Source organism: Hypomesus nipponensis, chromosome 20 (genome assembly GCF_054491055.1).
Source record: "Hypomesus nipponensis isolate SF chromosome 20, ASM5449105v1, whole genome shotgun sequence".
NCBI classification, from domain to species: domain Eukaryota; kingdom Metazoa; phylum Chordata; class Actinopteri; order Osmeriformes; family Osmeridae; genus Hypomesus; species Hypomesus nipponensis.
In genome coordinates, this window is record NC_140380.1 from 180537 (window position 1) to 207500 (window position 26964).

The 26964-nt window shown below is 44.5% G+C and overlaps 1 protein-coding gene, 45 non-coding genes and 15 pseudogenes across 47 annotated transcripts; 60 read left to right on the plus strand and 1 right to left on the minus strand.

The window, feature by feature from the left end:
- Positions 1-651: 651 nt before the first annotated feature.
- On the minus strand, positions 652-8207 carry LOC146238710 (uncharacterized). 2 transcript variants are annotated; one of them, XM_084684327.1, is made up of 18 exons: positions 7628-8207; positions 7092-7202; positions 6342-6415; positions 6007-6157; positions 5753-5809; positions 5159-5530; positions 4937-5038; positions 4604-4836; positions 4298-4476; positions 4106-4196; positions 3654-4001; positions 3446-3563; positions 3265-3374; positions 3013-3127; positions 2783-2878; positions 2535-2702; positions 2290-2448; positions 652-2188 (listed from the first exon to the last, which is right to left on the minus strand). In XM_084684327.1, the coding sequence occupies exons 3-18, from the start codon at positions 6402-6404 to the stop codon at positions 1971-1973; spliced, it is 2580 nt and encodes an 859-aa protein (XP_084540453.1). In that variant the 5' UTR covers positions 6405-6415; positions 7092-7202; positions 7628-8207; the 3' UTR covers positions 652-1970. The 2 variants fall into 2 exon arrangements, with proteins under 2 accessions (XP_084540453.1, XP_084540454.1); XM_084684328.1 differs by having other exon boundaries at positions 3265-3356; positions 6342-8202.
- An 896-nt stretch (positions 8208-9103) lies between these two features.
- On the plus strand, positions 9104-9222 carry LOC146238711 (5S ribosomal RNA). Its single transcript, XR_014735285.1, has one exon. It is a non-coding gene; the product is annotated as a 5S ribosomal RNA (ribosomal RNA).
- A 178-nt stretch (positions 9223-9400) lies between these two features.
- Positions 9401-9519, plus strand: LOC146238712 (5S ribosomal RNA). Its single transcript, XR_014735286.1, has one exon. It is a non-coding gene; the product is annotated as a 5S ribosomal RNA (ribosomal RNA).
- Positions 9520-9709: 190 nt separating this feature from the next.
- LOC146238713 (5S ribosomal RNA) lies at positions 9710-9828 on the plus strand. Its single transcript, XR_014738810.1, has one exon. It is a non-coding gene; the product is annotated as a 5S ribosomal RNA (ribosomal RNA).
- Positions 9829-10028: 200 nt separating this feature from the next.
- On the plus strand, positions 10029-10147 carry LOC146238714 (5S ribosomal RNA; annotated as a pseudogene).
- Positions 10148-10337: 190 nt separating this feature from the next.
- LOC146238715 (5S ribosomal RNA) lies at positions 10338-10456 on the plus strand. Its single transcript, XR_014735128.1, has one exon. It is a non-coding gene; the product is annotated as a 5S ribosomal RNA (ribosomal RNA).
- A 178-nt stretch (positions 10457-10634) lies between these two features.
- Positions 10635-10743, plus strand: LOC146238716 (5S ribosomal RNA; annotated as a pseudogene).
- Positions 10744-10919: 176 nt separating this feature from the next.
- On the plus strand, positions 10920-11038 carry LOC146238717 (5S ribosomal RNA; annotated as a pseudogene).
- Positions 11039-11208: 170 nt separating this feature from the next.
- On the plus strand, positions 11209-11327 carry LOC146238718 (5S ribosomal RNA). The gene has a single exon (XR_014735288.1). It is a non-coding gene; the product is annotated as a 5S ribosomal RNA (ribosomal RNA).
- Positions 11328-11525: 198 nt separating this feature from the next.
- Positions 11526-11644, plus strand: LOC146238719 (5S ribosomal RNA). Its single transcript, XR_014735289.1, has one exon. It is a non-coding gene; the product is annotated as a 5S ribosomal RNA (ribosomal RNA).
- A 170-nt stretch (positions 11645-11814) lies between these two features.
- On the plus strand, positions 11815-11933 carry LOC146238720 (5S ribosomal RNA). The gene has a single exon (XR_014735290.1). It is a non-coding gene; the product is annotated as a 5S ribosomal RNA (ribosomal RNA).
- Positions 11934-12133: 200 nt separating this feature from the next.
- LOC146238721 (5S ribosomal RNA) lies at positions 12134-12252 on the plus strand. Its single transcript, XR_014735291.1, has one exon. It is a non-coding gene; the product is annotated as a 5S ribosomal RNA (ribosomal RNA).
- A 172-nt stretch (positions 12253-12424) lies between these two features.
- On the plus strand, positions 12425-12543 carry LOC146238722 (5S ribosomal RNA). The gene has a single exon (XR_014740298.1). It is a non-coding gene; the product is annotated as a 5S ribosomal RNA (ribosomal RNA).
- A 174-nt stretch (positions 12544-12717) lies between these two features.
- On the plus strand, positions 12718-12836 carry LOC146238723 (5S ribosomal RNA). Its single transcript, XR_014735292.1, has one exon. It is a non-coding gene; the product is annotated as a 5S ribosomal RNA (ribosomal RNA).
- Positions 12837-13008: 172 nt separating this feature from the next.
- Positions 13009-13127, plus strand: LOC146238724 (5S ribosomal RNA). Its single transcript, XR_014740300.1, has one exon. It is a non-coding gene; the product is annotated as a 5S ribosomal RNA (ribosomal RNA).
- A 174-nt stretch (positions 13128-13301) lies between these two features.
- On the plus strand, positions 13302-13420 carry LOC146238725 (5S ribosomal RNA). Its single transcript, XR_014735294.1, has one exon. It is a non-coding gene; the product is annotated as a 5S ribosomal RNA (ribosomal RNA).
- A 170-nt stretch (positions 13421-13590) lies between these two features.
- Positions 13591-13709, plus strand: LOC146238726 (5S ribosomal RNA). The gene has a single exon (XR_014735295.1). It is a non-coding gene; the product is annotated as a 5S ribosomal RNA (ribosomal RNA).
- Positions 13710-13905: 196 nt separating this feature from the next.
- LOC146238727 (5S ribosomal RNA) lies at positions 13906-14024 on the plus strand (annotated as a pseudogene).
- Positions 14025-14204: 180 nt separating this feature from the next.
- On the plus strand, positions 14205-14323 carry LOC146238728 (5S ribosomal RNA). The gene has a single exon (XR_014735296.1). It is a non-coding gene; the product is annotated as a 5S ribosomal RNA (ribosomal RNA).
- Positions 14324-14507: 184 nt separating this feature from the next.
- LOC146238729 (5S ribosomal RNA) lies at positions 14508-14626 on the plus strand. Its single transcript, XR_014735297.1, has one exon. It is a non-coding gene; the product is annotated as a 5S ribosomal RNA (ribosomal RNA).
- Positions 14627-14804: 178 nt separating this feature from the next.
- LOC146238730 (5S ribosomal RNA) lies at positions 14805-14923 on the plus strand. Its single transcript, XR_014735298.1, has one exon. It is a non-coding gene; the product is annotated as a 5S ribosomal RNA (ribosomal RNA).
- A 184-nt stretch (positions 14924-15107) lies between these two features.
- LOC146238731 (5S ribosomal RNA) lies at positions 15108-15226 on the plus strand. Its single transcript, XR_014738811.1, has one exon. It is a non-coding gene; the product is annotated as a 5S ribosomal RNA (ribosomal RNA).
- Positions 15227-15424: 198 nt separating this feature from the next.
- On the plus strand, positions 15425-15543 carry LOC146238732 (5S ribosomal RNA; annotated as a pseudogene).
- Positions 15544-15721: 178 nt separating this feature from the next.
- On the plus strand, positions 15722-15830 carry LOC146238733 (5S ribosomal RNA; annotated as a pseudogene).
- A 172-nt stretch (positions 15831-16002) lies between these two features.
- LOC146238734 (5S ribosomal RNA) lies at positions 16003-16121 on the plus strand (annotated as a pseudogene).
- A 170-nt stretch (positions 16122-16291) lies between these two features.
- Positions 16292-16410, plus strand: LOC146238735 (5S ribosomal RNA). Its single transcript, XR_014735299.1, has one exon. It is a non-coding gene; the product is annotated as a 5S ribosomal RNA (ribosomal RNA).
- A 194-nt stretch (positions 16411-16604) lies between these two features.
- LOC146238736 (5S ribosomal RNA) lies at positions 16605-16723 on the plus strand. Its single transcript, XR_014739355.1, has one exon. It is a non-coding gene; the product is annotated as a 5S ribosomal RNA (ribosomal RNA).
- A 170-nt stretch (positions 16724-16893) lies between these two features.
- Positions 16894-17012, plus strand: LOC146238737 (5S ribosomal RNA). Its single transcript, XR_014735300.1, has one exon. It is a non-coding gene; the product is annotated as a 5S ribosomal RNA (ribosomal RNA).
- A 198-nt stretch (positions 17013-17210) lies between these two features.
- LOC146238738 (5S ribosomal RNA) lies at positions 17211-17329 on the plus strand. The gene has a single exon (XR_014735301.1). It is a non-coding gene; the product is annotated as a 5S ribosomal RNA (ribosomal RNA).
- A 172-nt stretch (positions 17330-17501) lies between these two features.
- Positions 17502-17620, plus strand: LOC146238739 (5S ribosomal RNA). The gene has a single exon (XR_014740301.1). It is a non-coding gene; the product is annotated as a 5S ribosomal RNA (ribosomal RNA).
- Positions 17621-17794: 174 nt separating this feature from the next.
- On the plus strand, positions 17795-17913 carry LOC146238740 (5S ribosomal RNA). Its single transcript, XR_014735302.1, has one exon. It is a non-coding gene; the product is annotated as a 5S ribosomal RNA (ribosomal RNA).
- A 172-nt stretch (positions 17914-18085) lies between these two features.
- LOC146238741 (5S ribosomal RNA) lies at positions 18086-18204 on the plus strand. The gene has a single exon (XR_014740302.1). It is a non-coding gene; the product is annotated as a 5S ribosomal RNA (ribosomal RNA).
- A 174-nt stretch (positions 18205-18378) lies between these two features.
- LOC146238742 (5S ribosomal RNA) lies at positions 18379-18497 on the plus strand. Its single transcript, XR_014735303.1, has one exon. It is a non-coding gene; the product is annotated as a 5S ribosomal RNA (ribosomal RNA).
- Positions 18498-18667: 170 nt separating this feature from the next.
- LOC146238743 (5S ribosomal RNA) lies at positions 18668-18786 on the plus strand. The gene has a single exon (XR_014735305.1). It is a non-coding gene; the product is annotated as a 5S ribosomal RNA (ribosomal RNA).
- Positions 18787-18976: 190 nt separating this feature from the next.
- LOC146238744 (5S ribosomal RNA) lies at positions 18977-19095 on the plus strand (annotated as a pseudogene).
- A 182-nt stretch (positions 19096-19277) lies between these two features.
- Positions 19278-19396, plus strand: LOC146238745 (5S ribosomal RNA). The gene has a single exon (XR_014738814.1). It is a non-coding gene; the product is annotated as a 5S ribosomal RNA (ribosomal RNA).
- Positions 19397-19576: 180 nt separating this feature from the next.
- Positions 19577-19695, plus strand: LOC146238746 (5S ribosomal RNA). Its single transcript, XR_014738815.1, has one exon. It is a non-coding gene; the product is annotated as a 5S ribosomal RNA (ribosomal RNA).
- Positions 19696-19877: 182 nt separating this feature from the next.
- LOC146238747 (5S ribosomal RNA) lies at positions 19878-19996 on the plus strand. Its single transcript, XR_014735306.1, has one exon. It is a non-coding gene; the product is annotated as a 5S ribosomal RNA (ribosomal RNA).
- Positions 19997-20170: 174 nt separating this feature from the next.
- On the plus strand, positions 20171-20289 carry LOC146238748 (5S ribosomal RNA). Its single transcript, XR_014739876.1, has one exon. It is a non-coding gene; the product is annotated as a 5S ribosomal RNA (ribosomal RNA).
- Positions 20290-20461: 172 nt separating this feature from the next.
- On the plus strand, positions 20462-20570 carry LOC146238749 (5S ribosomal RNA; annotated as a pseudogene).
- A 184-nt stretch (positions 20571-20754) lies between these two features.
- LOC146238750 (5S ribosomal RNA) lies at positions 20755-20873 on the plus strand (annotated as a pseudogene).
- A 182-nt stretch (positions 20874-21055) lies between these two features.
- Positions 21056-21174, plus strand: LOC146238751 (5S ribosomal RNA). Its single transcript, XR_014735307.1, has one exon. It is a non-coding gene; the product is annotated as a 5S ribosomal RNA (ribosomal RNA).
- A 172-nt stretch (positions 21175-21346) lies between these two features.
- LOC146238752 (5S ribosomal RNA) lies at positions 21347-21465 on the plus strand. The gene has a single exon (XR_014735308.1). It is a non-coding gene; the product is annotated as a 5S ribosomal RNA (ribosomal RNA).
- Positions 21466-21635: 170 nt separating this feature from the next.
- LOC146238753 (5S ribosomal RNA) lies at positions 21636-21754 on the plus strand. The gene has a single exon (XR_014738716.1). It is a non-coding gene; the product is annotated as a 5S ribosomal RNA (ribosomal RNA).
- Positions 21755-21956: 202 nt separating this feature from the next.
- On the plus strand, positions 21957-22075 carry LOC146238754 (5S ribosomal RNA; annotated as a pseudogene).
- Positions 22076-22247: 172 nt separating this feature from the next.
- LOC146238755 (5S ribosomal RNA) lies at positions 22248-22366 on the plus strand (annotated as a pseudogene).
- A 186-nt stretch (positions 22367-22552) lies between these two features.
- Positions 22553-22671, plus strand: LOC146238756 (5S ribosomal RNA). Its single transcript, XR_014735092.1, has one exon. It is a non-coding gene; the product is annotated as a 5S ribosomal RNA (ribosomal RNA).
- Positions 22672-22843: 172 nt separating this feature from the next.
- Positions 22844-22962, plus strand: LOC146238757 (5S ribosomal RNA; annotated as a pseudogene).
- A 248-nt stretch (positions 22963-23210) lies between these two features.
- On the plus strand, positions 23211-23329 carry LOC146238758 (5S ribosomal RNA). The gene has a single exon (XR_014735309.1). It is a non-coding gene; the product is annotated as a 5S ribosomal RNA (ribosomal RNA).
- A 176-nt stretch (positions 23330-23505) lies between these two features.
- LOC146238759 (5S ribosomal RNA) lies at positions 23506-23624 on the plus strand. Its single transcript, XR_014735311.1, has one exon. It is a non-coding gene; the product is annotated as a 5S ribosomal RNA (ribosomal RNA).
- Positions 23625-23796: 172 nt separating this feature from the next.
- LOC146238760 (5S ribosomal RNA) lies at positions 23797-23915 on the plus strand. Its single transcript, XR_014735312.1, has one exon. It is a non-coding gene; the product is annotated as a 5S ribosomal RNA (ribosomal RNA).
- Positions 23916-24093: 178 nt separating this feature from the next.
- Positions 24094-24212, plus strand: LOC146238761 (5S ribosomal RNA; annotated as a pseudogene).
- A 174-nt stretch (positions 24213-24386) lies between these two features.
- Positions 24387-24505, plus strand: LOC146238762 (5S ribosomal RNA). Its single transcript, XR_014735313.1, has one exon. It is a non-coding gene; the product is annotated as a 5S ribosomal RNA (ribosomal RNA).
- Positions 24506-24749: 244 nt separating this feature from the next.
- On the plus strand, positions 24750-24872 carry LOC146238763 (5S ribosomal RNA; annotated as a pseudogene).
- A 186-nt stretch (positions 24873-25058) lies between these two features.
- On the plus strand, positions 25059-25177 carry LOC146238764 (5S ribosomal RNA). The gene has a single exon (XR_014738816.1). It is a non-coding gene; the product is annotated as a 5S ribosomal RNA (ribosomal RNA).
- A 176-nt stretch (positions 25178-25353) lies between these two features.
- LOC146238765 (5S ribosomal RNA) lies at positions 25354-25472 on the plus strand. The gene has a single exon (XR_014738817.1). It is a non-coding gene; the product is annotated as a 5S ribosomal RNA (ribosomal RNA).
- Positions 25473-25644: 172 nt separating this feature from the next.
- On the plus strand, positions 25645-25763 carry LOC146238766 (5S ribosomal RNA). Its single transcript, XR_014735314.1, has one exon. It is a non-coding gene; the product is annotated as a 5S ribosomal RNA (ribosomal RNA).
- A 178-nt stretch (positions 25764-25941) lies between these two features.
- On the plus strand, positions 25942-26060 carry LOC146238767 (5S ribosomal RNA). The gene has a single exon (XR_014735315.1). It is a non-coding gene; the product is annotated as a 5S ribosomal RNA (ribosomal RNA).
- A 170-nt stretch (positions 26061-26230) lies between these two features.
- Positions 26231-26349, plus strand: LOC146238768 (5S ribosomal RNA). Its single transcript, XR_014738818.1, has one exon. It is a non-coding gene; the product is annotated as a 5S ribosomal RNA (ribosomal RNA).
- Positions 26350-26533: 184 nt separating this feature from the next.
- On the plus strand, positions 26534-26652 carry LOC146238769 (5S ribosomal RNA). The gene has a single exon (XR_014738819.1). It is a non-coding gene; the product is annotated as a 5S ribosomal RNA (ribosomal RNA).
- Positions 26653-26828: 176 nt separating this feature from the next.
- LOC146238770 (5S ribosomal RNA) lies at positions 26829-26947 on the plus strand. The gene has a single exon (XR_014738820.1). It is a non-coding gene; the product is annotated as a 5S ribosomal RNA (ribosomal RNA).
- The last annotated feature ends 17 nt before the right edge of the window (positions 26948-26964 follow it).

Consider the following 26964-nt stretch of genomic DNA (forward strand, 5'->3'; position numbering starts at 1 on the left):
CAACTTCAGATGTCCATATTTCACACTAGGAACCTGGTTGAGCCTACGAACTGGTATTGTGTTATTCTCCTGATCAAGACCTTTCCAATTATGTATTTGGTGTCGTCGTGTGACAACATTTTAATTTTCACCCTGTTGGACTAGACCTTGTGTCGGGCGCACATTTCACAGAGACATGAAAAGGTAAAATGCACAAAATTAGATTTTGGGTACATAGTTGATAAATTCCTTAATGGTAATTGTTTACTATTGTTGTTAAGGGTTTAACATGGGACTAAATACAACTCCCTGTCTAGGATTTTGTATTTAGACTAGATATTATAGAGTAGATATTGACGTATTCCGGGTTTGATTTGCTAGAAAGGAATTCCAACGCTGCGCGCCTCCACAGTCCTCTTCCACATATTAAAATAGTGCTGCTGCCGAATAATGCACCCAATGATATGGTTCCTGCAGTGCCATGGTGGGCCGGACCAAATGGGCCGGACGTTCCCCACCCCTGTTTTAGAGCAACCGTGTCAATAGGGAGTACCATTTAAAATGGCCTTGTATGCAAATCAGACCTTTTCAAATTACATATGTAGCATATGTAATTGTGTGGTGATGTCAGGTGATGTCAGCGGTGATGTCAGTAAGAGGCAAGGCACTGAGTTAAGAAAGCCAGATTACCTAATTTATTGTTAGGATAATATGTCAAAACAGTAAACGCAGTAAACAGTACAAGCAGTAGCCTACAGCCACTGAAAGTTAGCACAGCCACATAGCATAATCGCATAATCTTTCCTTCTATACCAGTCTGTTTGAAACGTTCAAAAGCATGTTGTCCCTTTTGCTGCAGTAGTCCAAGTCTGGCGTAGACCTCCCTCTTGCTATTAACATTTTTTTTAAAAATAAAATCGAGCTTGGAGAAATTCCTCAACTCTGCGATATCGGCAGACACCGCTGCTGTCATTTTGACTTGAATTTTGCGAGGATTACGTTTACAACCTAGCTAGTGTAATGACGTTAGCTGCGCAAATGTCCAGTAATATCTCAATTTTAATTGGTCCATGTTTGATACGTAACGTAGATAATTACTGGCATAACATATTTACGTGCAAAGGCACAGAAGGGTTTTGCTTTTTGACTTACATGAAGAATACAAGATCGAAGTGAGCATGATGGACAGCAAAGCACTGCTTATTCTACAATTTAACATTTTTTTTGTACATTTGTCATGTAACGTCTAAACAATTGGAATTACATACATTTTGTATATATACACATCACAAGAATAATCAGTAAAAATACAAATAGAAGTTTATTAAATAAAATGATTTAATAAACATTTTACATTTGAATTTTGGCAGGGTAGGCAGTGCCTATCTTGCCTACCCTGACTGCACGTCACTGACTGCTCCATAAAAACTGAACCAATTAACTACATAAAAAATAATAATTTCTGAACAAACAAATGCATTGCATGTACTTCTCATGCACTTTTTTTTCAACATAGTTTGTGAAGACAGTGTTCAACAATTACAAGTTCATTAACCTGAAACAGGTATTTACGTCAGATTAAACATAACAAATCTTTCTTTTTTTAAGATAATGAATAATTCATTCATTGAGGTGTTACTGCTGTCTTAAAATATAGGGGAACACAATATAAAAAATAAAAAATAACCAAAATTAAATATGAATCTAACATCACTATAGGAAAGCATAATCACATAATTTCTCTAGTTATTCTGTGTTACCATAGATTTGATTAAATTTAAGTTAAGAGATTTTGTTCAAATAGCGTTTTTAAGTTCAAAGAGGAACAATTTAGAATCAGGCTTGGAGTACTCTTGATTGATTTTAAATGTGTTATTTACAGTATTGAAATCTGAAGTGTTATAGCCTCCTTCTGAATAAGCTCTGGTGATTGTTTTACGACGTACATATTCTGTTTTTTTTCTTTTCTTCATACACTTTGTGTATGTGTATTACTGTGTGTCCGCTTCATCGTCAGAGCTGTCATGCCTGCCCTCATCGTCTTCATCTGAGGTGTCATCAAGGACAATGGTGTCAGTTCCCTGGCCCAAGACTCCTTGCTGGTACATTGTCCTGGCATGCTTTTGCTGGAGCAGGACATTGTGGCATTTTGCCTTTAGGACACAGAGAAGGCCCCCGCGACTCTCCTCTGACAAGTCCAGGTCACTACCTAAATATGAAAAACATGCAAACCAGGACCAAGACAAAACCTAATTAAAATCCTTATCCAAACCGTGATCATCTCCACACTCAAAATGTAAGGCTACTTACTCTCATTTTTGATGCGTTTTGACAGATCGTTGAGGGCTCCTGCAGCTTCCCTCAAAGACTCCCAGTGTTGCTTGATCTCCCTCACAAGGATCTGCTCCTCCTCCCTCAGTCTGGACAGCATCATGATGCCGTCAAAGACCACCTTCTTAGTTGAAAAACCTGTATTGCATGCAGTTAATGAGGATCATCCACTTATATCACATAAAACATTAGTATGTTTGTCAGTGTAGTTTAAATATATTTACTGGTGTCAGGGCATTCCCATGGCCAGCGGTAGTTGTCTACCATGAGCAATTCATCCGTGGAAGGAAGGTGGTACGTTGACTCCAAGTTAAAAGCCTCAATGGCAGCTTCCAAAGCTGCCTTCTCACCGCAGATTTTCCCCCGGATTTTGTGGCGTCTCTTGTTGCTTTCTAAGCAATTACAATTATACCAGGTTGTATAATGGTGCATACAAATGCATAAATACATTCTGTGCATTTATTTAGCTGACCTGTTTGGCGGTAGAGGTGGTGTTTCCTTTGCTTAATGCTTAGATAAAGACCCACTATCTTGCTCTGAAGACCAGTGTTGTCTTCTGTACTTGTTGCTATTTAAAATGAAAAAAAAAAATTCTCACACATTTTCTGTGCAGTATTTGTGCTTCCTTATAATAGCAGATTGATTATCAGAACAGTGCTAATTTTCTGATTAGATAAAAGAGGTGCTGTAATAATGTGTTACCTGATGCCAACTGCTGTACCTCACTGACCCACTGCTGTACATCATTGTCCTGGGCATGGAGCTCTGCCTGTATGTGTGCCAGGCTCTCACTTTCCTCCTTGATCCTCTTGGCTGTCTAAATAACAACAATGGATGTCTACCAATTAGCTTGTTTATTTTGAAGATAAAAACACAAGAGGTAAATATTTGTATTATTATAGATTGATTATTAAACATAGAAAATAGGTAGGTAGAGAAATTACGTAAAAATACCTTGATGTATCTTTGGGTTAAATATTTTGCCATATTTTCGGATTTGCGTTTGTTCCACGCAACAGCAAGGACAGTAAGCATGTCCGTTCGTGCTAGTAATAAACAACAAACTACAGTATATGAGCAATATTGTCATTATGAACTGTAAATTATGTAAGTATTCAATAATAATAAATGTTACCTGCTTTGGACATATACTTTGTGCAAATTGCAGCCCTGGACAAAAAAGAGTTGACCTGCTCTACTTCCTCCCCAATTGTCAGGCCCGCTCCCTCCTGGTTTCTTCCAGACCACTGCAACTGCACAGTACACAAAAGCTGGACAATAAAATTGCACGTGCACAACTGAATATCAAAAAGAAGGCACATCTAATTCTAGATTTGCATTACCTCACATGTCCAGTCATGTGCTTTGGCATGCATTACGGACAGCAGTGGGCGCATGTTCAGCAGGGGCCTCAGCTCTGGACACTCAACAACCACTTTCTTCAAGTATGGCCAGTACTTGCAGGCAACATCAGAGCAGAAGAAAGTCACATTTTGCCGGGAGAGGGTGCTTTGCAGGTACAGAGGGTAGGCAAATATTTCCCCTCTGAACATATTGAGGGCCTTGAGAAGTCCTCCATGTCGACAGACTGCTATCTCAAGGCCCTCTTCGTCGATCTTTGAGGCCGACTTCTGGGCTGACTCCTTGGCCGCTTTCCATTTTGAGGAGCCACAAACCCCTTTACCTGGTGCCTAGAAGATGTGAAATTTAAAAGTTCATCAAGTCAGAAAATGACAACATGGAAAATTGGAGAGTCAGTCAGTATAATTAATATCTGACGGTTAGGGGGGATTACATGTTTTGTCTTTTCATGGACATGTCCCACGAAGGAGGATACATGCTCATCTTCCGCAATGAACATGCCATCAAAATAACCTTTCTCTAGCCTAAGTTTAATAGAGAAAAAAGGCATGTCATTCAAAAATATAGCAAATGTACAGTAAACAACAAAAATAAACCAAATATATAAATAACAATCAGTGCATACCCTGGAGCATTAGAAAATCGGTACAGCTTCCGATTACCATCCACTGAGATGGCATGCATGGATGGACAGCAAGCTGGACATTTAAAGGGCTGGACCCCACACAAGCTCTCAACCTCGTGCTGGGCAAAGGTCCACTCCAGGAAAGCTTTTTGGAATGTGTCTCCACATATTTTACCACTCTGTTAAAAGAAATACAAAAAGTAAACCACTTGAAAGAAATATACAGTCGCAGTTCAACATTAAGAAGATTAATTTATAAAGGTATACAATCATGTCAAAGCACGTGTTTATGTACCACCTACTTACCCTGCCATAGGTCATGGTTCGTTGATCAAGCATCCCTAGGAATGCTTGACGTGAGACTCCTGGAGCCAAAAGCTTTAAGTCCAAGAAAGACCTGAAGAGCCCAGCCTCGTACACGGTCTCAAAATGTACAGACGCTGGCCAGTACCCAGACAGAAGGAGATCACTCAGCCCAACTGCCCATGTTGCCAAACAGACGGAGCACTCCATAGCTGGAAGGGTGAGGTTGTAGCGTCCTGATGGAAGAGTTAGAAAATCTGTTAAGTATGCAGCATATACCATATACAATAGACAAGCCTTAAGGAACAACAAGTTGCTTGAAAACAACCACCTTACCATTCATTCCTATCAGAATGATGGACTTGCCACTGATCATCCGGCATGAACTTGCTGGGCAAGTGCAAATGCCCTGGGGCAAAAGTACCGGGAGAAGTCGGACTACAAATAGAACACAATTATCAGTTGCTTTTTACATCCATAAACAAATAATATTTACAGTATGACCTGTTACATCGGGAAATGTTCACTTGCAAAGTAGGACACACATTAGACCCATACCCTGCTCAGAATAATGATAGGCCTCTGAATGCCTCTTGACTGCAGTGGTTGGACTCAATGGCTTGTAAAACCCACAAACCATGGAGTCCCTGTTGTGGAGAGGTAGGTGATGGTGAACTTCTCCATCACATTTGGTGCAGAGATACTGCCTAGGTAGACAGTCTCTGCACCTTATAACAGCCTCTTCAGTTTGGCAGTGTTGGCAGATGCAGTCCATCACATGCTCAGCTGCCAATAGATTTCCAACCATGGCCTCCCTCGCCATCTGCCATCTCTCATGGCTCATAGCCTGCCTTTTTTGCCAGGTCATGGCTGAAGATAATTCTTCTGGCTCATTGTTTAAAATATGCCCCAGTTCTTCAATGAGTGAAGCTTCATTTAAGGAAAAAACAAGATTAAGATCACAGATATTGTTTTCAATATTTTATAGAACAACTAATGCTGGCTGATAACCGGGATCTCATTTATAGCAATTATTTGTATTTGTATTGCATGCGGCAGAGGGGAGCAAATACACACAGATCAACACACACAGTAAGCTTGGGCACAACACACAGTCCACAGCCAGCCTGTTTAAGTATAGTTAGTAGTTACCGGTCTCTGTTTGAAGAATAAAATCTTTCTGAAAGGTGGCCACACTGGTGTCGTAAACTGGAAACAAAATACAATGACAGAAGTACAGTACATTTAGTCAATCTATGAACAATGAGTTGATGTTTTACATCAGGTTCTAATAATAGGGGTACATCCATTATAGACTATTGCATGAAATGCAATAGTCTGCAATGCAATGTTTTAAAACACATGGAACTTTACACAAAATGTTAATGCCCAAATGACCACCTCACCAGGATTCAAGGCCTGCCTTTCATTCCCAGAAGATTTTGTGGTTCCTTTCCGTTGAGGCCTTCCAACATTTACACTGCTGTCCCTTTCCGTCCACTGGACAGTTGTGCGACATGGTTTGCCCTTTTTTGCAGGCGGGATTTGGTTTTGTTCCTAAAATTATAACAGACTTGATTTAGGTTATGACACACTAACGTTGGTACATACACATGTACTAGAATGTATCCTTTCATGTTTGGTAAGTGTGTGTATGTGTTGGGGAGTACAATTTTTCAATCTCGCCAAACCCTAAATATATAATGATATAATATAATGTTTAAAGACGCATTCAGTTTACCTGTATCTGGTTAAGGAACACATCACCAAGAAGAAGTGCCGCTTCTAGCAAGTTATTGGACATTCTAGGTGTTTCTGCAAAAAAGAAAGAAAGTAGGGATTATTTCTAGACTATTTCTTTTTAAGTGATTAGAATTTAAATTTCTAGGCAGCGAAATAACCCAATAATAATGTGTCATTTTGTGTGTGCATAAAATTCACATTGCCAGTTGTGTAATTGTATTTGTAAAATGCATTAAGTTGAGTATACATTATATATAATTTATATTCACATTTCACACGTTGACATTTTTTAGTGGACCTCATTTGAGAGGTCTGCTTTCACTTAGTGTATTACATGATACATTTGGAAGTAGCCATGTAAGAAGCGGTCATCATCAGAAAACAAGTATTTCTGGGTGATTCAAAAGGGTGTCTCCTCACCCCGCTGCCTCAAAGGGCTAACCAACATTCGTTAGTCGAAATGGGTGATAAAAGCCCTCAGAACCTAATAGTAGCTTTAGTAGGCCTCTACTAACCCATACACATGGGATATACGTCTTATAATAAATGCCTATTGTCAATAACTCAAAAGGCTAACAGTCAAATTGGGTGAAATATTACAGCAACAGTAACATGGGACAGCATGCATGCATGTAGATGTAAAAAAAAAAAAAAAAGATTATTAGACCTTTAGCCAGGTAAAGGGAACTTTAGAAAATGAATTGTTTAGACTACTGCAATAATAAATAAAAACCTGGCCCAGACTCACTCAAAACTATGAGAAAGATGGGGAGATGTTTGGCTCTTAAAAGAGCCGTTGGGTTATGTATGGGTGGTCAAAGGTTGGTTATGGTGTAGGGACAAGGTAAGTGTACTGGAGCTGCAAAGAAAGGAAAAAACAAGTTATTACAAAGTGTGTTGCATGGTTATAGGAAACTAATCTAAAGATCACACTGATTAAATTGATTTAAAATCTACAAGTTCCATTACTGATTTGCGAGTAAGATAAGGTATTATTGAAAAGGAAGGTAAACCCTAGCCTGGATCTGACAATCGAGATGGCCTACTATTGTATATTCCAGGAGGAGATCAGCCCGCTCAAATAAACTAGAAAGGGGAAACTAGCAAGCTAGCTAGAACTAGCTAATATCCCATTTGGATTGTAAATAAAAATACATAAATGCGAATAATCTTAACATTGACAAACACTCACTGTCCCTTTTAATATTAAAGATAAAACATGCACAATCCTCAAAACACAATTTTGCATGCCAGAATCAGAGCAAGATATTTGTGTTAACTTACCGGGAGAGGGATGAAAACGCACTGAAGAATTACCGCGGTAAAATTCACAGGGCAGCCTCTGGGGGTTGTTCCAATACGAATGCGTTGATCCTTTCTCATGTCCTTGTCCTACCTTTTTTAATACTTCGCTAATTAAGTGCATTTCCCCATAACTATAATTCCCCATAATTATACACTTACTACAACTAATATCTCTCCGGTGCTGTACAGTGCATGCATAAAGGGCAAGATTAAAACAGGCAATTGTATAATTATAATCAGCTAGTAAGACTATTTTCTTCACCTTCCGGTCAGGTTCACGTTCACGTTTTGAGATACAAATTATTCATATTAACAGTGTACAAGTATAAATAAATACAAGAAAATCCTATTTAATAAATACATAAATCATAGATCGTCTAGCCACGGTGACTGAAGATTTTCCGCTACAAATGCGAAACTTTTTTCATTTTTTTTCCCAGAAACTATGCAGAATTTCTAAAAACTGGATGGACATAACATTAACCCATCTTATTGGTGAATTATCAATGATAGGAATCAATGGGGTTGAACAATATTCAAGGATATAAGAAAATTCTTCCGCATTCTTACGCATTTTCAGCCGATAGAAATAAATGGGAGGAATTCGCGTATAAACTGCACGCACATCTTCCCATTCATGTCTATCAACAGAAAATGCGTCTATATTACACGCAGAACTTCATGAACTCTTATCATTTTACGTCATCACCCAGAGTCGGATTTGACTAAGTTCACTAATCAATATTGACGTGTGTGGTGAATATTGAGATGATAGTTGTCTTGAGTTAAACAGAGTTCAATCAGAAGACATAAAAAAATCTCCACAGCCCACTCTTCCATAGCTGGCAAGAACCTGGCCTGTATAGGCTACAGTCTATATTGCCTGTGTGTGCCCATAGGCTATTTTTTATGCTGCTTGGCGTTGGTGGCAAAAAAAAAAATACTGTTTGTTATTTAAAGGTGTTTGAAGTGAAAATTCCGCCACAAAAACGTTTCAAAAATACATTTGGAAGCTTCGATATTGTGAATCTCCGTAAAATCCGAGTCTGGATGATGACGTAAATGGATACAGAGTTGTTGAAGTTCTGCGTGTGATATACACGCATTTTCTGCCGATAGAAATGAATGGGAGGAACTTGCGTATAAACTGCACGCAAAAAAGCGATTTGGCGTATCTATGGCACGCGAAATAGGTGCGTCAACCCGTGTCATAGATACGCAGAAGTATGAGACTGGGTTGGACCGCCTGGGAATACCAGGTGCTGTATGCTCTTTTGCTCATTCACTTAGAAACTGACATCTTGCAATATGCACAAGTAGTCCTTCATGAAAGGGGCTGGAAGCTGTTTTCATTTTGACACGAGAGAGAGAGAGAGAGAGAGAGAGAGAGACTACCTTGCATTGTCAATTGCTAAATCTGTATATGGATAAGTAGCCTATGGTTGTCAACTTATTTCGTACGGCCATACCAGCCTGGCAACGCCCGATCTCGTCTGATCTCGGAAGCTAAGCAGGGTCGGGCCTGGTTAGTACTTGGATGGGAGACCGCCTGGGAATACCAGGTGCTGTATGCTCTTTTGCTCATTCACTTAGAAACTGAAATCTTGCAATATGCACAAGTAGTCCTTCATGAAAGGGGCTGGAAGCTGTTTTCATTTTGACACGAGAGAGAGAGAGAGAGAGAGAGACTACCTTGCATTGTCAATTGCTAAATCTGTATATGGATAAGTAGCCTATGGTTGTCAACTTATTTCGTACGGCCATACCAGCCTGGCAACGCCCGATCTCGTCTGATCTCGGAAGCTAAGCAGGGTCGGGCCTGGTTAGTACTTGGATGGGAGACCGCCTGGGAATACCAGGTGCTGTATGCTCTTTTGCTCATTCACTTAGAAACTGACATCTTGCAATATGCACAAGTAGTCCTTCATGAAAGGGGCTGGAAGCTGTTTTCATTTTGACACGAGAGAGAGAGAGAGAGAGAGAGAGAGAGAGAGAGACCACCTTGCATTGTGAATTGCTAAATCTGTATATGGATAAGTAGCCTATGGTTGTCAACTTATTTCGTACGGCCATACCAGCCTGGCAACGCCCGATCACGTCTGATCTCGGAAGCTAAGCAGGGTCGGGCCTGGTTAGTACTTGGATGGGAGACCGCCTGGGAATACCAGGTGCTGTATGCTCTTTTGCTCATTCACTTAGAAACTGACATCTTGCAATATGCACAAGTAGTCCTTCATGAAAGGGGCTGGAAGCTGTTTTCATTTTGACACGAGAGAGAGAGAGAGAGAGAGAGAGAGAGAGAGAGAGAGAGAGAGACCACCTTGCATTGTCAATTGCTAAATCTGTATATGGATAAGTAGCCTATGGTTGTCAACTTATTTCGTACGGCCATACCAGCCTGGCAACGCCCGATCACGTCTGATCTCGTAAGCTAAGCAGGGTCGGGCCTGGTTAGTACTTGGATGGGAGACCGCCTGGGAATACCAGGTGCTGTATGCTCTTTTGCTCATTCACTTAGAAACTGACATCTTGCAATATGCACAAGTAGTCCTTCATGAAAGGGGCTGGAAGCTGTTTTCATTTTGACACGAGAGAGAGAGAGAGAGAGAGAGAGAGAGAGAGAGACTACCTTGCATTGTCAATTGCTAAATCTGTATATGGATAAGTAGCCTATGGTTGTCAACTTATTTCGTACGGCCATACCAGCCTGGCAACGCCCGATCTCGTCTGATCTCGGAAGCTGAGCAGGGTCGGGCCTGGTTAGTACTTGGATGGGAGACCGCCTGGGAATACCAGGTGCTGTATGCTCTTTTGCTCATTCACTTAGAAACTGACATCTTGCAATATGCACAAGTAGTCCTTCATGAAAGGGGCTGGAAGCTGTTTTCATTTTGACACGAGAGAGAGAGAGAGAGAGAGAGACTACCTTGCATTGTCAATTGCTAAATCTGTATATGGATAAGTAGCCTATGGTTGTCAACTTATTTCGTACGGCCATACCAGCCTGGCAACGCCTGATCTCAGAAGCTAAGCAGGGTCGGGCCTGGTTAGTACTTGGATGGGAGACCGCCTGGGAATACCAGGTGCTGTATGCTCTTTTGCTCATTCACTTAGAAACTGACATCTTGCAATATGCACAAGTAGTCCTTCATGAAAGGGGCTGGAAGCTGTTTTCATTTTGACACGAGAGAGAGAGAGAGAGAGAGACCACCTTGCATTGTCAATTGCTAAATCTGTATATGGATAAGTAGCCTATGGTTGTCAACTTATTTCGTACGGCCATACCAGCCTGGCAACGCCCGATCACGTCTGATCTCGTAAGCTAAGCAGGGTCGGGCCTGGTTAGTACTTGGATGGGAGACCGCCTGGGAATACCAGGTGCTGTATGCTCTTTTGCTCATTCACTTAGAAACTGACATCTTGCAATATGCACAAGTAGTCCTTCATGAAAGGGGCTGGAAGCTGTTTTCATTTTGACACGAGAGAGAGAGAGAGACTACCTTGCATTGTCAATTGCTAAATCTGTATATGGATAAGTAGCCTATGGTTGTCAACTTATTTCGTACGGCCATACCAGCCTGGCAACGCCCGATCTCGTCTGATCTCGGAAGCTAAGCAGGGTCGGGCCTGGTTAGTACTTGGATGGGAGACCGCCTGGGAATACCAGGTGCTGTATGCTCTTTTGCTCATTCACTTAGAAACTGAAATCTTGCAATATGCACAAGTAGTCCTTCATGAAAGGGGCTGGAAACTGTTTTCATTTTGACACGAGAGAGAGAGAGAGAGAGAGAGAGAGAGAGAGAGAGAGAGAGACCACCTTGCATTGTCAAATGCCAAATCTGTATATGGATAAGTAGCCTATGGTTGTCAACTTATTTCGTACGGCCATACCAGCCTGGCAACGCCCGATCTCGTCTGATCTCGGAAGCTAAGCAGGGTCGGGCCTGGTTAGTACTTGGATGGGAGACCGCCTGGGAATACCAGGTGCTGTATGCTCTTTTGCTCATTCACTTAGAAACTGACATCTTGCAATATGCACAAGTAGTCCTTCATGAAAGGGGCTGGAAGCTGTTTTCATTTTGACACGAGAGAGAGAGAGAGACTACCTTGCATTGTCAATTGCTAAATCTGTATATGGATAAGTAGCCTATGGTTGTCAACTTATTTCGTACGGCCATACCAGCCTGGCAACGCCCGATCTCGTCTGATCTCGGAAGCTAAGCAGGGTCGGGCCTGGTTAGTACTTGGATGGGAGACCGCCTGGGAATACCAGGTGCTGTATGCTCTTTTGCTCATTCACTTAGAAACTGAAATCTTGCAATATGCACAAGTAGTCCTTCATGAAAGGGGCTGGAAACTGTTTTCATTTTGACACGAGAGAGAGAGAGAGAGAGAGAGAGAGAGAGAGAGAGAGAGAGAGACCACCTTGCATTGTCAAATGCCAAATCTGTATATGGATAAGTAGCCTATGGTTGTCAACTTATTTCGTACGGCCATACCAGCCTGGCAACGCCCGATCTCGTCTGATCTCGGAAGCTAAGCAGGGTCGGGCCTGGTTAGTACTTGGATGGGAGACCGCCTGGGAATACCAGGTGCTGTATGCTCTTTTGCTCATTCACTTAGAAACTGACATCTTGCAATATGCACAAGTAGTCCTTCATGAAAGGGGCTGGAAGCTGTTTTCATTTTGACACGAGAGAGAGAGAGAGAGACCACCTTGCATTGTCAATTGCTAAATCTGTATATGGATAAGTAGCCTATGGTTGTCAACTTATTTAGTACGGCCATACCAGCCTGGCAACGCCCGATCTCGTCTGATCTCGGAAGCTAAGCAGGGTCGGGCCTGGTTAGTACTTGGATGGGAGACCGCCTGGGAATACCAGGTGCTGTATGCTCTTTTGCTCATTCACTTAGAAACTGAAATCTTGCAATATGCACAAGTAGTCCTTCATGAAAGGGGCTGGAAGCTGTTTTCATTTTGACACGAGAGAGAGAGAGAGAGAGACTACCTTGCATTGTCAATTGCTAAATCTGTATATGGATAAGTAGCCTATGGTTGTCAACTTATTTCGTACGGCCATACCAGCCTGGCAACGCCCGATCTCGTCTGATCTCGGAAGCTAAGCAGGGTCGGGCCTGGTTAGTACTTGGATGGGAGACCGCCTGGGAATACCAGGTGCTGTATGCTCTTTTGCTCATTCACTTAGAAACTGACATCTTGCAATATGCACAAGTAGTCCTTCATGAAAGGGGCTGGAAGCTGTTTTCATTTTGACACGAGAGAGAGAGAGAGAGACCACCTTGCATTGTCAATTGCTAAATCTGTATATGGATAAGTAGCCTATGGTTGTCAACTTATTTAGTACGGCCATACCAGCCTGGCAACGCCCGATCTCGTCTGATCTCGGAAGCTAAGCAGGGTCGGGCCTGGTTAGTACTTGGATGGGAGACCGCCTGGGAATACCAGGTGCTGTATGCTCTTTTGCTCATTCACTTAGAAACTGAAATCTTGCAATATGCACAAGTAGTCCTTCATGAAAGGGGCTGGAAGCTGTTTTCATTTTGACACGAGAGAGAGAGAGAGAGAGACTACCTTGCATTGTCAATTGCTAAATCTGTATATGGATAAGTAGCCTATGGTTGTCAACTTATTTCGTACGGCCATACCAGCCTGGCAACGCCCGATCTCGTCTGATCTCGGAAGCTAAGCAGGGTCGGGCCTGGTTAGTACTTGGATGGGAGACCGCCTGGGAATACCAGGTGCTGTATGCTCTTTTGCTCATTCACTTAGAAACTGACATCTTGCAATATGCACAAGTAGTCCTTCATGAAAGGGGCTGGAAGCTGTTTTCATTTTGACACGAGAGAGAGAGAGAGACTACCTTGCATTGTCAATTGCTAAATCTGTATATGGATAAGTAGCCTATGGTTGTCAACTTATTTCGTACGGCCATACCAGCCTGGCAACGCCCGATCTCGTCTGATCTCGGAAGCTAAGCAGGGTCGGGCCTGGTTAGTACTTGGATGGGAGACCGCCTGGGAATACCAGGTGCTGTATGCTCTTTTGCTCATTCACTTAGAAACTGAAATCTTGCAATATGCACAAGTAGTCCTTCATGAAAGGGGCTGGAAACTGTTTTCATTTTGACACGAGAGAGAGAGAGAGAGAGAGAGAGAGAGAGAGAGAGAGAGACCACCTTGCATTGTCAAATGCCAAATCTGTATATGGATAAGTAGCCTATGGTTGTCAACTTATTTCGTACGGCCATACCAGCCTGGCAACGCCCGATCACGTCTGATCTCGTGAGCTAAGCAGGGTCGGGCCTGGTTAGTACTTGGATGGGAGACCGCCTGGGAATACCAGGTGCTGTATGCTCTTTTGCTCATTCACTTAGAAACTGACATCTTGCAATATGCACAAGTAGTCCTTCATGAAAGGGGCTGGAAGCTGTTTTCATTTTGACACGAGAGAGAGAGAGAGAGAGAGAGAGACCACCTTGCATTGTCAATTGCTAAATCTGTATATGGATAAGTAGCCTATGGTTGTCAACTTATTTCGTACGGCCATACCAGCCTGGCAACGCCCGATCTCGTCTGATCTCGGAAGCTAAGCAGGGTCGGGCCTGGTTAGTACTTGGATGGGAGACCGCCTGGGAATACCAGGTGCTGTATGCTCTTTTGCTCATTCACTTAGAAACTGAAATCTTGCAATATGCACAAGTAGTCCTTCATGAAAGGGGCTGGAAGCTGTTTTCATTTTGACACGAGAGAGAGAGAGAGAGAGAGAGAGAGAGACTACCTTGCATTGTCAATTGCTAAATCTGTATATGGATAAGTAGCCTATGGTTGTCAACTTATTTCGTACGGCCATACCAGCCTGGCAACGCCCGATCTCGTCTGATCTCGGAAGCTAAGCAGGGTCGGGCCTGGTTAGTACTTGGATGGGAGACCGCCTGGGAATACCAGGTGCTGTATGCTCTTTTGCTCATTCACTTAGAAACTGAAATCTTGCAATATGCACAAGTAGTCCTTCATGAAAGGGGCTGGAAGCTGTTTTCATTTTGACACGAGAGAGAGAGAGAGAGAGAGAGACTACCTTGCATTGTCAATTGCTAAATCTGTATATGGATAAGTAGCCTATGGTTGTCAACTTATTTCGTACGGCCATACCAGCCTGGCAACGCCCGATCTCGTCTGATCTCGGAAGCTAAGCAGGGTCGGGCCTGGTTAGTACTTGGATGGGAGACCGCCTGGGAATACCAGGTGCTGTATGCTCTTTTGCTCATTCACTTAGAAACTGACATCTTGCAATATGCACAAGTAGTCCTTCATGAAAGGGGCTGGAAGCTGTTTTCATTTTGACACGAGAGAGAGAGAGAGAGAGAGAGAGAGAGACCACCTTGCATTGTGAATTGCTAAATCTGTATATGGATAAGTAGCCTATGGTTGTCAACTTATTTCGTACGGCCATACCAGCCTGGCAACGCCCGATCACGTCTGATCTCGGAAGCTAAGCAGGGTCGGGCCTGGTTAGTACTTGGATGGGAGACCGCCTGGGAATACCAGGTGCTGTATGCTCTTTTGCTCATTCACTTAGAAACTGACATCTTGCAATATGCACAAGTAGTCCTTCATGAAAGGGGCTGGAAGCTGTTTTCATTTTGACACGAGAGAGAGAGAGAGAGAGAGAGAGAGAGAGAGAGAGAGAGAGACCACCTTGCATTGTCAATTGCTAAATCTGTATATGGATAAGTAGCCTATGGTTGTCAACTTATTTCGTACGGCCATACCAGCCTGGCAACGCCCGATCACGTCTGATCTCGTAAGCTAAGCAGGGTCGGGCCTGGTTAGTACTTGGATGGGAGACCGCCTGGGAATACCAGGTGCTGTATGCTCTTTTGCTCATTCACTTAGAAACTGACATCTTGCAATATGCACAAGTAGTCCTTCATGAAAGGGGCTGGAAGCTGTTTTCATTTTGACACGAGAGAGAGAGAGAGAGAGAGAGACTACCTTGCATTGTCAATTGCTAAATCTGTATATGGATAAGTAGCCTATGGTTGTCAACTTATTTCGTACGGCCATACCAGCCTGGCAACGCCTGATCTCGGAAGCTAAGCAGGGTCGGGCCTGGTTAGTACTTGGATGGGAGACCGCCTGGGAATACCAGGTGCTGTATGCTCTTTTGCTCATTCACTTAGAAACTGACATCTTGCAATATGCACAAGTAGTCCTTCATGAAAGGGGCTGGAAGCTGTTTTCATTTTGACACGAGAGAGAGAGAGAGAGACCACCTTGCATTGTCAATTGCTAAATCTGTATATGGATAAGTAGCCTATGGTTGTCAACTTATTTCGTACGGCCATACCAGCCTGGCAACGCCCGATCACGTCTGATCTCGTAAGCTAAGCAGGGTCGGGCCTGGTTAGTACTTGGATGGGAGACCGCCTGGGAATACCAGGTGCTGTATGCTCTTTTGCTCATTCACTTAGAAACTGACATCTTGCAATATGCACAAGTAGTCCTTCATGAAAGGGGCTGGAAGCTGTTTTCATTTTGACACGAGAGAGAGAGAGAGACTACCTTGCATTGTCAATTGCTAAATCTGTATATGGATAAGTAGCCTATGGTTGTCAACTTATTTCGTACGGCCATACCAGCCTGGCAACGCCCGATCTCGTCTGATCTCGGAAGCTAAGCAGGGTCGGGCCTGGTTAGTACTTGGATGGGAGACCGCCTGGGAATACCAGGTGCTGTATGCTCTTTTGCTCATTCACTTAGAAACTGAAATCTTGCAATATGCACAAGTAGTCCTTCATGAAAGGGGCTGGAAACTGTTTTCATTTTGACACGAGAGAGAGAGAGAGAGAGAGAGAGAGAGAGAGAGAGAGACCACCTTGCATTGTCAAATGCCAAATCTGTATATGGATAAGTAGCCTATGGTTGTCAACTTATTTCGTACGGCCATACCAGCCTGGCCACGCCCGATCTCGTCTGATCTCGGAAGCTAAGCAGGGTCGGGCCTGGTTAGTACTTGGATGGGAGACCGCCTGGGAATACCAGGTGCTGTATGCTCTTTTGCTCATTCACTTAGAAACTGACATCTTGCAATATGCACAAGTAGTCCTTCATGAAAGGGGCTGGAAGCTGTTTTCATTTTGACACGAGAGAGAGAGAGAGACTACCTTGCATTGTCAATTGCTAAATCTGTATATGGATAAGTAGCCTATGGTTGTCAACTTATTTCGTACGGCCATACCAGCCTGGCAACGCCCGATCTCGTCTGATCTCGGAAGCTAAGCAGGGTCGGGCCTGGTTAGTACTTGGATGGGAGACCGCCTGGGAATACCAGGTGCTGTATGCTCTTTTGCTCATTCACTTAGAAACTGAAATCTTGCAATATGCACAAGTAGTCCTTCATGAAAGGGGCTGGAAACTGTTTTCATTTTGACACGAGAGAGAGAGAGAGAGAGAGAGAGAGAGAGAGAGAGAGAGAGACCACCTTGCATTGTCAAATGCCAAATCTGTATATGGATAAGTAGCCTATGGTTGTCAACTTATTTCGTACGGCCATACCAGCCTGGCAACGCCCGATCTCGTCTGATCTCGGAAGCTAAGCAGGGTCGGGCCTGGTTAGTACTTGGATGGGAGACCGCCTGGGAATACCAGGTGCTGTATGCTCTTTTGCTCATTCACTTAGAAACTGACATCTTGCAATATGCACAAGTAGTCCTTCATGAAAGGGGCTGGAAGCTGTTTTCATTTTGACACGAGAGAGAGAGAGAGAGACCACCTTGCATTGTCAATTGCTAAATCTGTATATGGATAAGTAGACTATGGTTGTCAACTTATTTAGTACGGCCATACCAGCCTGGCAACGCCCGATCTCGTCTGATCTCGGAAGCTAAGCAGGGTCGGGCCTGGTTAGTACTTGGATGGGAGACCGCCTGGGAATACCAGGTGCTGTATGCTCTTTTGCTCATTCACTTAGAAACTGAAATCTTGCAATATGCACAAGTAGTCCTTCATGAAAGGGGCTGGAAGCTGTTTTCATTTTGACACGAGAGAGAGAGAGAGAGAGACTACCTTGCATTGTCAATTGCTAAATCTGTATATGGATAATTAGCCTATGGTTGTCAACTTATTTCGTACGGCCATACCAGCCTGGCAACGCCCGATCTCGTCTGATCTCGGAAGCTAAGCAGGGTCGGGCCTGGTTAGTACTTGGATGGGAGACCGCCTGGGAATACCAGGTGCTGTATGCTCTTTTGCTCATTCACTTAGAAACTGACATCTTGCAATATGCACAAGTAGTCCTTCATGAAAGGGGCTGGAAGCTGTTTTCATTTTGACACGAGAGAGAGAGAGAGAGACCACCTTGCATTGTCAATTGCTAAATCTGTATATGGATAAGTAGCCTATGGTTGTCAACTTATTTAGTACGGCCATACCAGCCTGGCAACGCCCGATCTCGTCTGATCTCGGAAGCTAAGCAGGGTCGGGCCTGGTTAGTACTTGGATGGGAGACCGCCTGGGAATACCAGGTGCTGTATGCTCTTTTGCTCATTCACTTAGAAACTGAAATCTTGCAATATGCACAAGTAGTCCTTCATGAAAGGGGCTGGAAGCTGTTTTCATTTTGACACGAGAGAGAGAGAGAGAGAGACTACCTTGCATTGTCAATTGCTAAATCTGTATATGGATAAGTAGCCTATGGTTGTCAACTTATTTCGTACGGCCATACCAGCCTGGCAACGCCCGATCTCGTCTGATCTCGGAAGCTAAGCAGGGTCGGGCCTGGTTAGTACTTGGATGGGAGACCGCCTGGGAATACCAGGTGCTGTATGCTCTTTTGCTCATTCACTTAGAAACTGACATCTTGCAATATGCACAAGTAGTCCTTCATGAAAGGGGCTGGAAGCTGTTTTCATTTTGACACGAGAGAGAGAGAGAGACTACCTTGCATTGTCAATTGCTAAATCTGTATATGGATAAGTAGCCTATGGTTGTCAACTTATTTCGTACGGCCATACCAGCCTGGCAACGCCCGATCTCGTCTGATCTCGGAAGCTAAGCAGGGTCGGGCCTGGTTAGTACTTGGATGGGAGACCGCCTGGGAATACCAGGTGCTGTATGCTCTTTTGCTCATTCACTTAGAAACTGAAATCTTGCAATATGCACAAGTAGTCCTTCATGAAAGGGGCTGGAAACTGTTTTCATTTTGACACGAGAGAGAGAGAGAGAGAGAGAGAGAGAGAGAGAGACCACCTTGCATTGTCAAATGCCAAATCTGTATATGGATAAGTAGCCTATGGTTGTCAACTTATTTCGTACGGCCATACCAGCCTGGCAACGCCCGATCACGTCTGATCTCGTAAGCTAAGCAGGGTCGGGCCTGGTTAGTACTTGGATGGGAGACCGCCTGGGAATACCAGGTGCTGTATGCTCTTTTGCTCATTCACTTAGAAACTGACATCTTGCAATATGCACAAGTAGTCCTTCATGAAAGGGGCTGGAAGCTGTTTTCATTTTGACACGAGAGAGAGAGAGAGAGAGAGAGAGAGACCACCTTGCATTGTCAATTGCTAAATCTGTATATGGATAAGTAGCCTATGGTTGTCAACTTATTTCGTACGGCCATACCAGCCTGGCAACGCCCGATCACGTCTGATCTCGGAAGCTAAGCAGGGTCGGGCCTGGTTAGTACTTGGATGGGAGACCGCCTGGGAATACCAGGTGCTGTATGCTCTTTTGCTCATTCACTTAGAAACTGACATCTTGCAATATGCACAAGTAGTCCTTCATGAAAGGGGCTGGAAGCTGTTTTCATTTTGACACGAGAGAGAGAGAGAGAGAGAGAGAGACCACCTTGCATTGTCAATTGCTAAATCTGTATATGGATAAGTAGCCTATGGTTGTCAACTTATTTCGTACGGCCATACCAGCCTGGCAACGCCCGATCACGTCTGATCTCGGAAGCTAAGCAGGGTCGGGCCTGGTTAGTACTTGGATGGGAGACCGCCTGGGAATACCAGGTGCTGTATGCTCTTTTGCTCATTCACATAGAAACTGACATCTTGCAATATGCACAAGTAGTCCTTCATGAAAGGGGCTGGAAGCTGTTTTCATTTTGACACGAGAGAGAGAGAGAGAGAGAGAGAGAGACTACCTTGCATTGTCAATTGCTAAATCTGTATATGGATAAGTAGCCTATGGTTGTCAACTTATTTCGTACGGCCATACCAGCCTGGCAACGCCCGATCTCGTCTGATCTCGGAAGCTAAGCAGGGTCGGGCCTGGTTAGTACTTGGATGGGAGACCGCCTGGGAATACCAGGTGCTGTATGCTCTTGTGCTCATTCACTTAGAAACTGAAATCTTGCAATATGCACAAGTAGTCCTTCATGAAAGGGGCTGGAAGCTGTTTTCATTTTGACACGAGAGAGAGAGAGAGAGAGACTACCTTGCATTTTCAATTGCTAAATCTGTATATGGATAAGTAGCCTATGGTTGTCAACTTATTTCGTACGGCCATACCAGCCTGGCAATGCCCGATCTCGTCTGATCTCGGAAGCTAAGCAGGGTCGGGCCTGGTTAGTACTTGGATGGGAGACCGCCTGGGAATACCAGGTGCTGTATGCTCTTTTGCTCATTCACTTAGAAACTGACATCTTGCAATATGCACAAGTAGTCCTTCATGAAAGGGGCTGGAAGCTGTTTTCATTTTGACACGAGAGAGAGAGAGAGAGACTACCTTGCATTGTCAATTGCTAAATCTGTATATGGATAAGTAGCCTATGGTTGTCAACTTATTTAGTACGGCCATACCAGCCTGGCAACGCCTGATCTCGGAAGCTAAGCAGGGTCGGGCCTGGTTAGTACTTGGATGGGAGACCGCCTGGGAATACCAGGTGCTGTATGCTCTTTTGCTCATTCACTTAGAAACTGACATCTTGCAATATGCACAAGTAGTCCTTCATGAAAGGGGCTGGAAGCTGTTTTCATTTTGACACGAGAGAGAGAGAGAGAGAGAGAGAGAGAGACCACCTTGCATTGTCAATTGCTAAATCTGTATATGGATAAGTAGCCTATGGTTGTCAACTTATTTCGTACGGCCATACCAGCCTGGCAACGCCCGATCACGTCTGATCTCGTAAGCTAAGCAGGGTCGGGCCTGGTTAGTACTTGGATGGGAGACCGCCTGGGAATACCAGGTGCTGTATGCTCTTTTGCTCATTCACTTAGAAACTGACATCTTGCAATATGCACAAGTAGTCCTTCATGAAAGGGGCTGGAAGCTGTTTTCATTTTGACACGAGAGAGAGAGAGAGAGAGAGAGAGAGACTACCTTGTATTGTCAATTGCTAAATCTGTATATGGATAAGTAGCCTATGGTTGTCAACTTATTTCGTACGGCCATACCAGCCTGGCAACGCCCGATCTCGTCTGATCTCGGAAGCTAAGCAGGGTCGGGCCTGGTTAGTACTTGGATGGGAGACCGCCTGGGAATACCAGGTGCTGTATGCTCTTTTGCTCATTCACTTAGAAACTGACATCTTGCAATATGCACAAGTAGTCCTTCATGAAAGGGGCTGGAAGCTGTTTTCATTTTGACACGAGAGAGAGAGAGAGAGACCACCTTGCATTGTCAATTGCTAAATCTGTATATGGATAAGTAGCCTATGGTTGTCAACTTATTTCGTACGGCCATACCAGCCTGGCAACGCCCGATCTCGTCTGATCTCGGAAGCTAAGCAGGGTCGGGCCTGGTTAGTACTTGGATGGGAGACCGCCTGGGAATACCAGGTGCTGTATGCTCTTTTGCTCATTCACTTAGAAACTGACATCTTGCAATATGCACAAGTAGTCCTTCATGAAAGGGGCTGGAAGCTGTTTTCATTTTGACACGAGAGAGAGAGAGAGACTACCTTGCATTGTCAATTGCTAAATCTGTATATGGATAAGTAGCCTATGGTTGTCAACTTATTTCGTACGGCCATACCAGCCTGGCAACGCCCGATCTCGTCTGATCTCGGAAGCTAAGCAGGGTCGGGCCTGGTTAGTACTTGGATGGGAGACCGCCTGGGAATACCAGGTGCTGTATGCACTTTTGCTCATTCACTTAGAAACTGACATCTTGCAATATGCACAAGTAGTCCTTCATGAAAGGGGCTGGAAACTGTTTTCATTTTGACACGAGAGAGAGAGAGAGAGAGAGAGAGAGAGAGAGAGAGAGAGAGAGAGACCACCTTGCATTGTCAAATGCCAAATCTGTATATGGATAAGTAGCCTATGGTTGTCAACTTATTTTGTACGGCCATACCAGCCTGGCAACGCCCGATCACGTCTGATCTCGTAAGCTAAGCAGGGTCGGGCCTGGTTAGTACTTGGATGGGAGACCGCCTGGGAATACCAGGTGCTGTATGCTCTTTTGCTCATTCACTTAGAAACTGACATCTTGCAATATGCACAAGTAGTCCTTCATGAAAGGGGCTGGAAGCTGTTTTCATTTTGACACGAGAGAGAGAGAGAGAGACCACCTTGCATTGTCAATTGCTAAATCTGTATATGGATAAGTAGCCTATGGTTGTCAACTTATTTCGTACGGCCATACCAGCCTGGCAACGCCCGCTCTCGTCTGATCTCGGAAGCTAAGCAGGGTCGGGCCTGGTTAGTACTTGGATGGGAGACCGCCTGGGAATACCAGGTGCTGTATGCTCTTTTGCTCATTCACTTAGAAACTGACATCTTGCAATATGCACAAGTAGTCCTTCATGAAAGGGGCTGGAAGCTGTTTTCATTTTGACACGAGAGAGAGAGAGAGAGAGAGAGAGAGAGAGACTACCTTGCATTGTCAATTGCTAAATCTGTATATGGATAAGTAGCCTATGGTTGTCAACTTATTTCGTACGGCCATACCAGCCTGGCAACGCCCGATCTCGTCTGATCCCGGAAGCTAAGCAGGGTCGGGCCTGGTTAGTACTTGGATGGGAGACCGCCTGGGAATACCAGGTGCTGTATGCTCTTTTGCTCATTCACTTAGAAACTGACATCTTGCAATATGCACAAGTAGTCCTTCATGAAAGGGGCTGGAAGCTGTTTTCATTTTGACACGAGAGAGAGAGAGAGAGACCACCTTGCATTGTCAATTGCTAAATCTGTATATGGATAAGTAGCCTATGGTTGTCAACTTATTTCGTACGGCCATACCAGCCTGGCAACGCCCGCTCTCGTCTGATCTCGGAAGCTAAGCAGGGTCGGGCCTGGTTAGTACTTGGATGGGAGACCGCCTGGGAATACCAGGTGCTGTATGCTCTTTTGCTCATTCACTTAGAAACTGACATCTTGTAATATGCACAAGTAGTCCTTCATGAAAGGGGCTGGAAGCTGTTTTCATTTTGACACGAGAGAGAGAGAGAGAGAGAGAGAGAGAGAGAGAGAGAGAGAGAGAGAGAGAGAGAGAGAGAGAGAGAGAGAGAGAGAGAGAGAGAGAGAGAGACCACCTTGCATTGTCAATTGCTAAATCTGTATATGGATAAGTAGCCTATGGTTGTCAACTTATTTCGTACGGCCATACCAGCCTGGCAACGCCCGATCTCGTCTGATCTCGGAAGCTAAGCAGGGTCGGGCCTGGTTAGTACTTGGATGGGAGACCGCCTGGGAATACCAGGTGCTGTATGCTCTTTTGCTCATTCACTTAGAAACTGAAATCTTGCAATATGCACAAGTAGTCCTTCATGAAAGGGGCTGGAAGCTGTTTTCATTTTGACACGAGAGAGAGAGAGAGAGAGAGACCACCTTGCATTGTCAATTGCTAAATCTGTATATGGATAAGTAGCCTATGGTTGTCAACTTATTTCGTACGGCCATACCAGCCTGGCAACGCCCGATCTCGTCTGATCTCGGAAGCTAAGCAGGGTCGGGCCTGGTTAGTACTTGGATGGGAGACCGCCTGGGAATACCAGGTGCTGTATGCTCTTTTGCTCATTCACTTAGAAACTGAAATCTTGCAATATGCACAAGTAGTCCTTCATGAAAGGGGCTGGAAGCTGTTTTCATTTTGACACGAGAGAGAGAGAGAGAGACCACCTTGCATTGTCAATTGCTAAATCTGTATATGGATAAGTAGCCTATGGTTGTCAACTTATTTCGTACGGCCATACCAGCCTGGCAACGCCCGATCTCGTCTGATCTCGGAAGCTAAGCAGGGTCGGGCCTGGTTAGTACTTGGATGGGAGACCGCCTGGGAATACCAGGTGCTGTATGCTCTTTTGCTCATTAACTTAGAAACTGACATCTTGCAATATGCACAAGTAGTCCTTCATGAAAGGGGCTGGAAGCTGTTTTCATTTTGACACGAGAGAGAGAGAGAGAGAGAGAGACCACCTTGCATTGTCAATTGCTAAATCTGTATATGGATAAGTAGCCTATGGTTGTCAACTTATTTCGTACGGCCATACCAGCCTGGCAACGCCCAATCTCGTCTGATCTCGGAAGCTAAGCAGGGTCGGGCCTGGTTAGTACTTGGATGGGAGACCGCCTGGGAATACCAGGTGCTGTATGCTCTTTTGCTCATTCAATTAGAAACTGACATCTTGCAATATGCACAAGTAGTCCTTCATGAAAGGGGCTGGAAGCTGTTTTCATTTTGACACGAGAGAGAGAGAGAGAGAGACTACCTTGCATTGTCAATTGCTAAATCTGTATATGGATAAGTAGCCTATGGTTGTCAACTTATTTCGTACGGCCATACCAGCCTGGCAACGCCCGATCTCGTCTGATCTCGGAAGCTAAGCAGGGTCGGGCCTGGTTAGTACTTGGATGGGAGACCGCCTGGGAATACCAGGTGCTGTATGCTCTTTTGCTCATTCAATTAGAAACTGACATCTTGCAATATGCACAAGTAGTCCTTCATGAAAGGGGCTGGAAGCTGTTTTCATTTTGACACGAGAGAGAGAGAGAGAGAGAGAGAGAGAGAGAGAGAGAGAGAGAGAGAGAGAGAGAGAGAGAGAGAGAGAGAGAGAGAGAGAGAGAGAGACTACCTTGCATTGTCAATTGCTAAATCTGTATATGGATAAGTAGCCTATGGTTGTCAACTTATTTCGTACGGCCATACCAGCCTGGCAACGCCCGATCACGTCTGATCTCGGAAGCTAAGCAGGGTCGGGCCTGGTTAGTACTTGGATGGGAGACCGACCGCCTGGGAATACCAGGTGCTGTATGCTCTTTTGCTCATTCACTTAGAAACTGACATCTTGCAATATGCACAAGTAGTCCTTCATGAAAGGGGCTGGAAGCTGTTTTCATTTTGACACGAGAGAGAGAGAGAGAGAGAGAGAGAGAGAGACCACCTTGCATTGTCAATTGCTAAATCTGTATATGGATAAGTAGCCTATGGTTGTCAACTTATTTCGTACGGCCATACCAGCCTGGCAACGCCCGATCACGTCTGATCTCGGAAGCTAAGCAGGGTCGGGCCTGGTTAGTACTTGGATGGGAGACCGCCTGGGAATACCAGGTGCTGTATGCTCTTTTGCTCATTCACTTAGAAACTGACATCTTGCAATATGCACAAGTAGTCCTTCATGAAAGGGGCTGGAAGCTGTTTTCATTTTGACACGAGAGAGAGAGAGAGAGAGAGACCACCTTGCATTGTCAATTGCTAAATCTGTATATGGATAAGTAGCCTATGGTTGTCAACTTATTTCGTACGGCCATACCAGCCTGGCAACGCCCGATCACGTCTGATCTCGGAAGCTAAGCAGGGTCGGGCCTGGTTAGTACTTGGATGGGAGACCGCCTGGGAATACCAGGTGCTGTATGCTCTTTTGCTCATTCACTTAGAAACTGAAATCTTGCAATATGCACAAGTAGTCCTTCATGAAAGGGGCTGGAAGCTGTTTTCATTTTGACACGAGAGAGAGAGAGAGAGACCACCTTGCATTGTCAATTGCTAAATCTGTATATGGATAAGTAGCCTATGGTTGTCAACTTATTTCGTACGGCCATACCAGCCTGGCAACGCCCGATCTCGTCTGATCTCGGAAGCTAAGCAGGGTCGGGCCTGGTTAGTACTTGGATGGGAGACCGCCTGGGAATACCAGGTGCTGTATGCTCTTTTGCTCATTCACTTAGAAACTGACATCTTGCAATATGCACAAGTAGTCCTTCATGAAAGGGGCTGGAAGCTGTTTTCATTTTGACACGAGAGAGAGAGAGAGAGAGAGAGACTACCTTGCATTGTCAATTGCTAAATCTGTATATGGATAAGTAGCCTATGGTTGTCAACTTATTTCGTACGGCCATACCAGCCTGGCAACGCCCGATCTCGTCTGATCTCGGAAGCTAAGCAGGGTCGGGCCTGGTTAGTACTTGGATGGGAGACCGCCTGGGAATACCAGGTGCTGTATGCTCTTTTGCTCATTCACTTAGAAACTGACATCTTGCAATATGCACAAGTAGTCCTTCATGAAAGGGGCTGGAAGCTGTTTTCATTTTGACACGAGAGAGAGAGAGAGACCACCTTGCATTGTCAATTGCTAAATCTGTATATGGATAAGTAGCCTATGGTTGTCAACTTATTTCGTACGGCCATACCAGCCTGGCAACGCCCGATCACGTCTGATCTCGGAAGCTAAGCAGGGTCGGGCCTGGTTAGTACTTGGATGGGAGACCGCCTGGGAATACCAGGTGCTGTATGCTCTTTTGCTCATTCACTTAGAAACTGACATCTTGCAATATGCACAAGTAGTCCTTCATGAAAGGGGCTGGAAGCTGTTTTCATTTTGACACGAGAGAGAGAGAGAGAGAGAGAGAGAGAGACCACCTTGCATTGTCAATTGCTAAATCTGTATATGGATAAGTAGCCTATGGTTGTCAACTTATTTCGTACGGCCATACCAGCCTGGCAACGCCCGATCACGTCTGATCTCGGAAGCTAAGCAGGGTCGGGCCTGGTTAGTACTTGGATGGGAGACCGCCTGGGAATACCAGGTGCTGTATGCTCTTTTGCTCATTCACTTAGAAACTGACATCTTGCAATATGCACAAGTAGTCCTTCATGAAAGGGGCTGGAAGCTGTTTTCATTTTGACACGAGAGAGAGAGAGAGAGAGAGACCACCTTGCATTGTCAATTGCTAAATCTGTATATGGATAAGTAGCCTATGGTTGTCAACTTATTTCGTACGGCCATACCAGCCTGGCAACGCCCGATCACGTCTGATCTCGGAAGCTAAGCAGGGTCGGGCCTGGTTAGTACTTGGATGGGAGACCGCCTGGGAATACCAGGTGCTGTATGCTCTTTTGCTCATTCACTT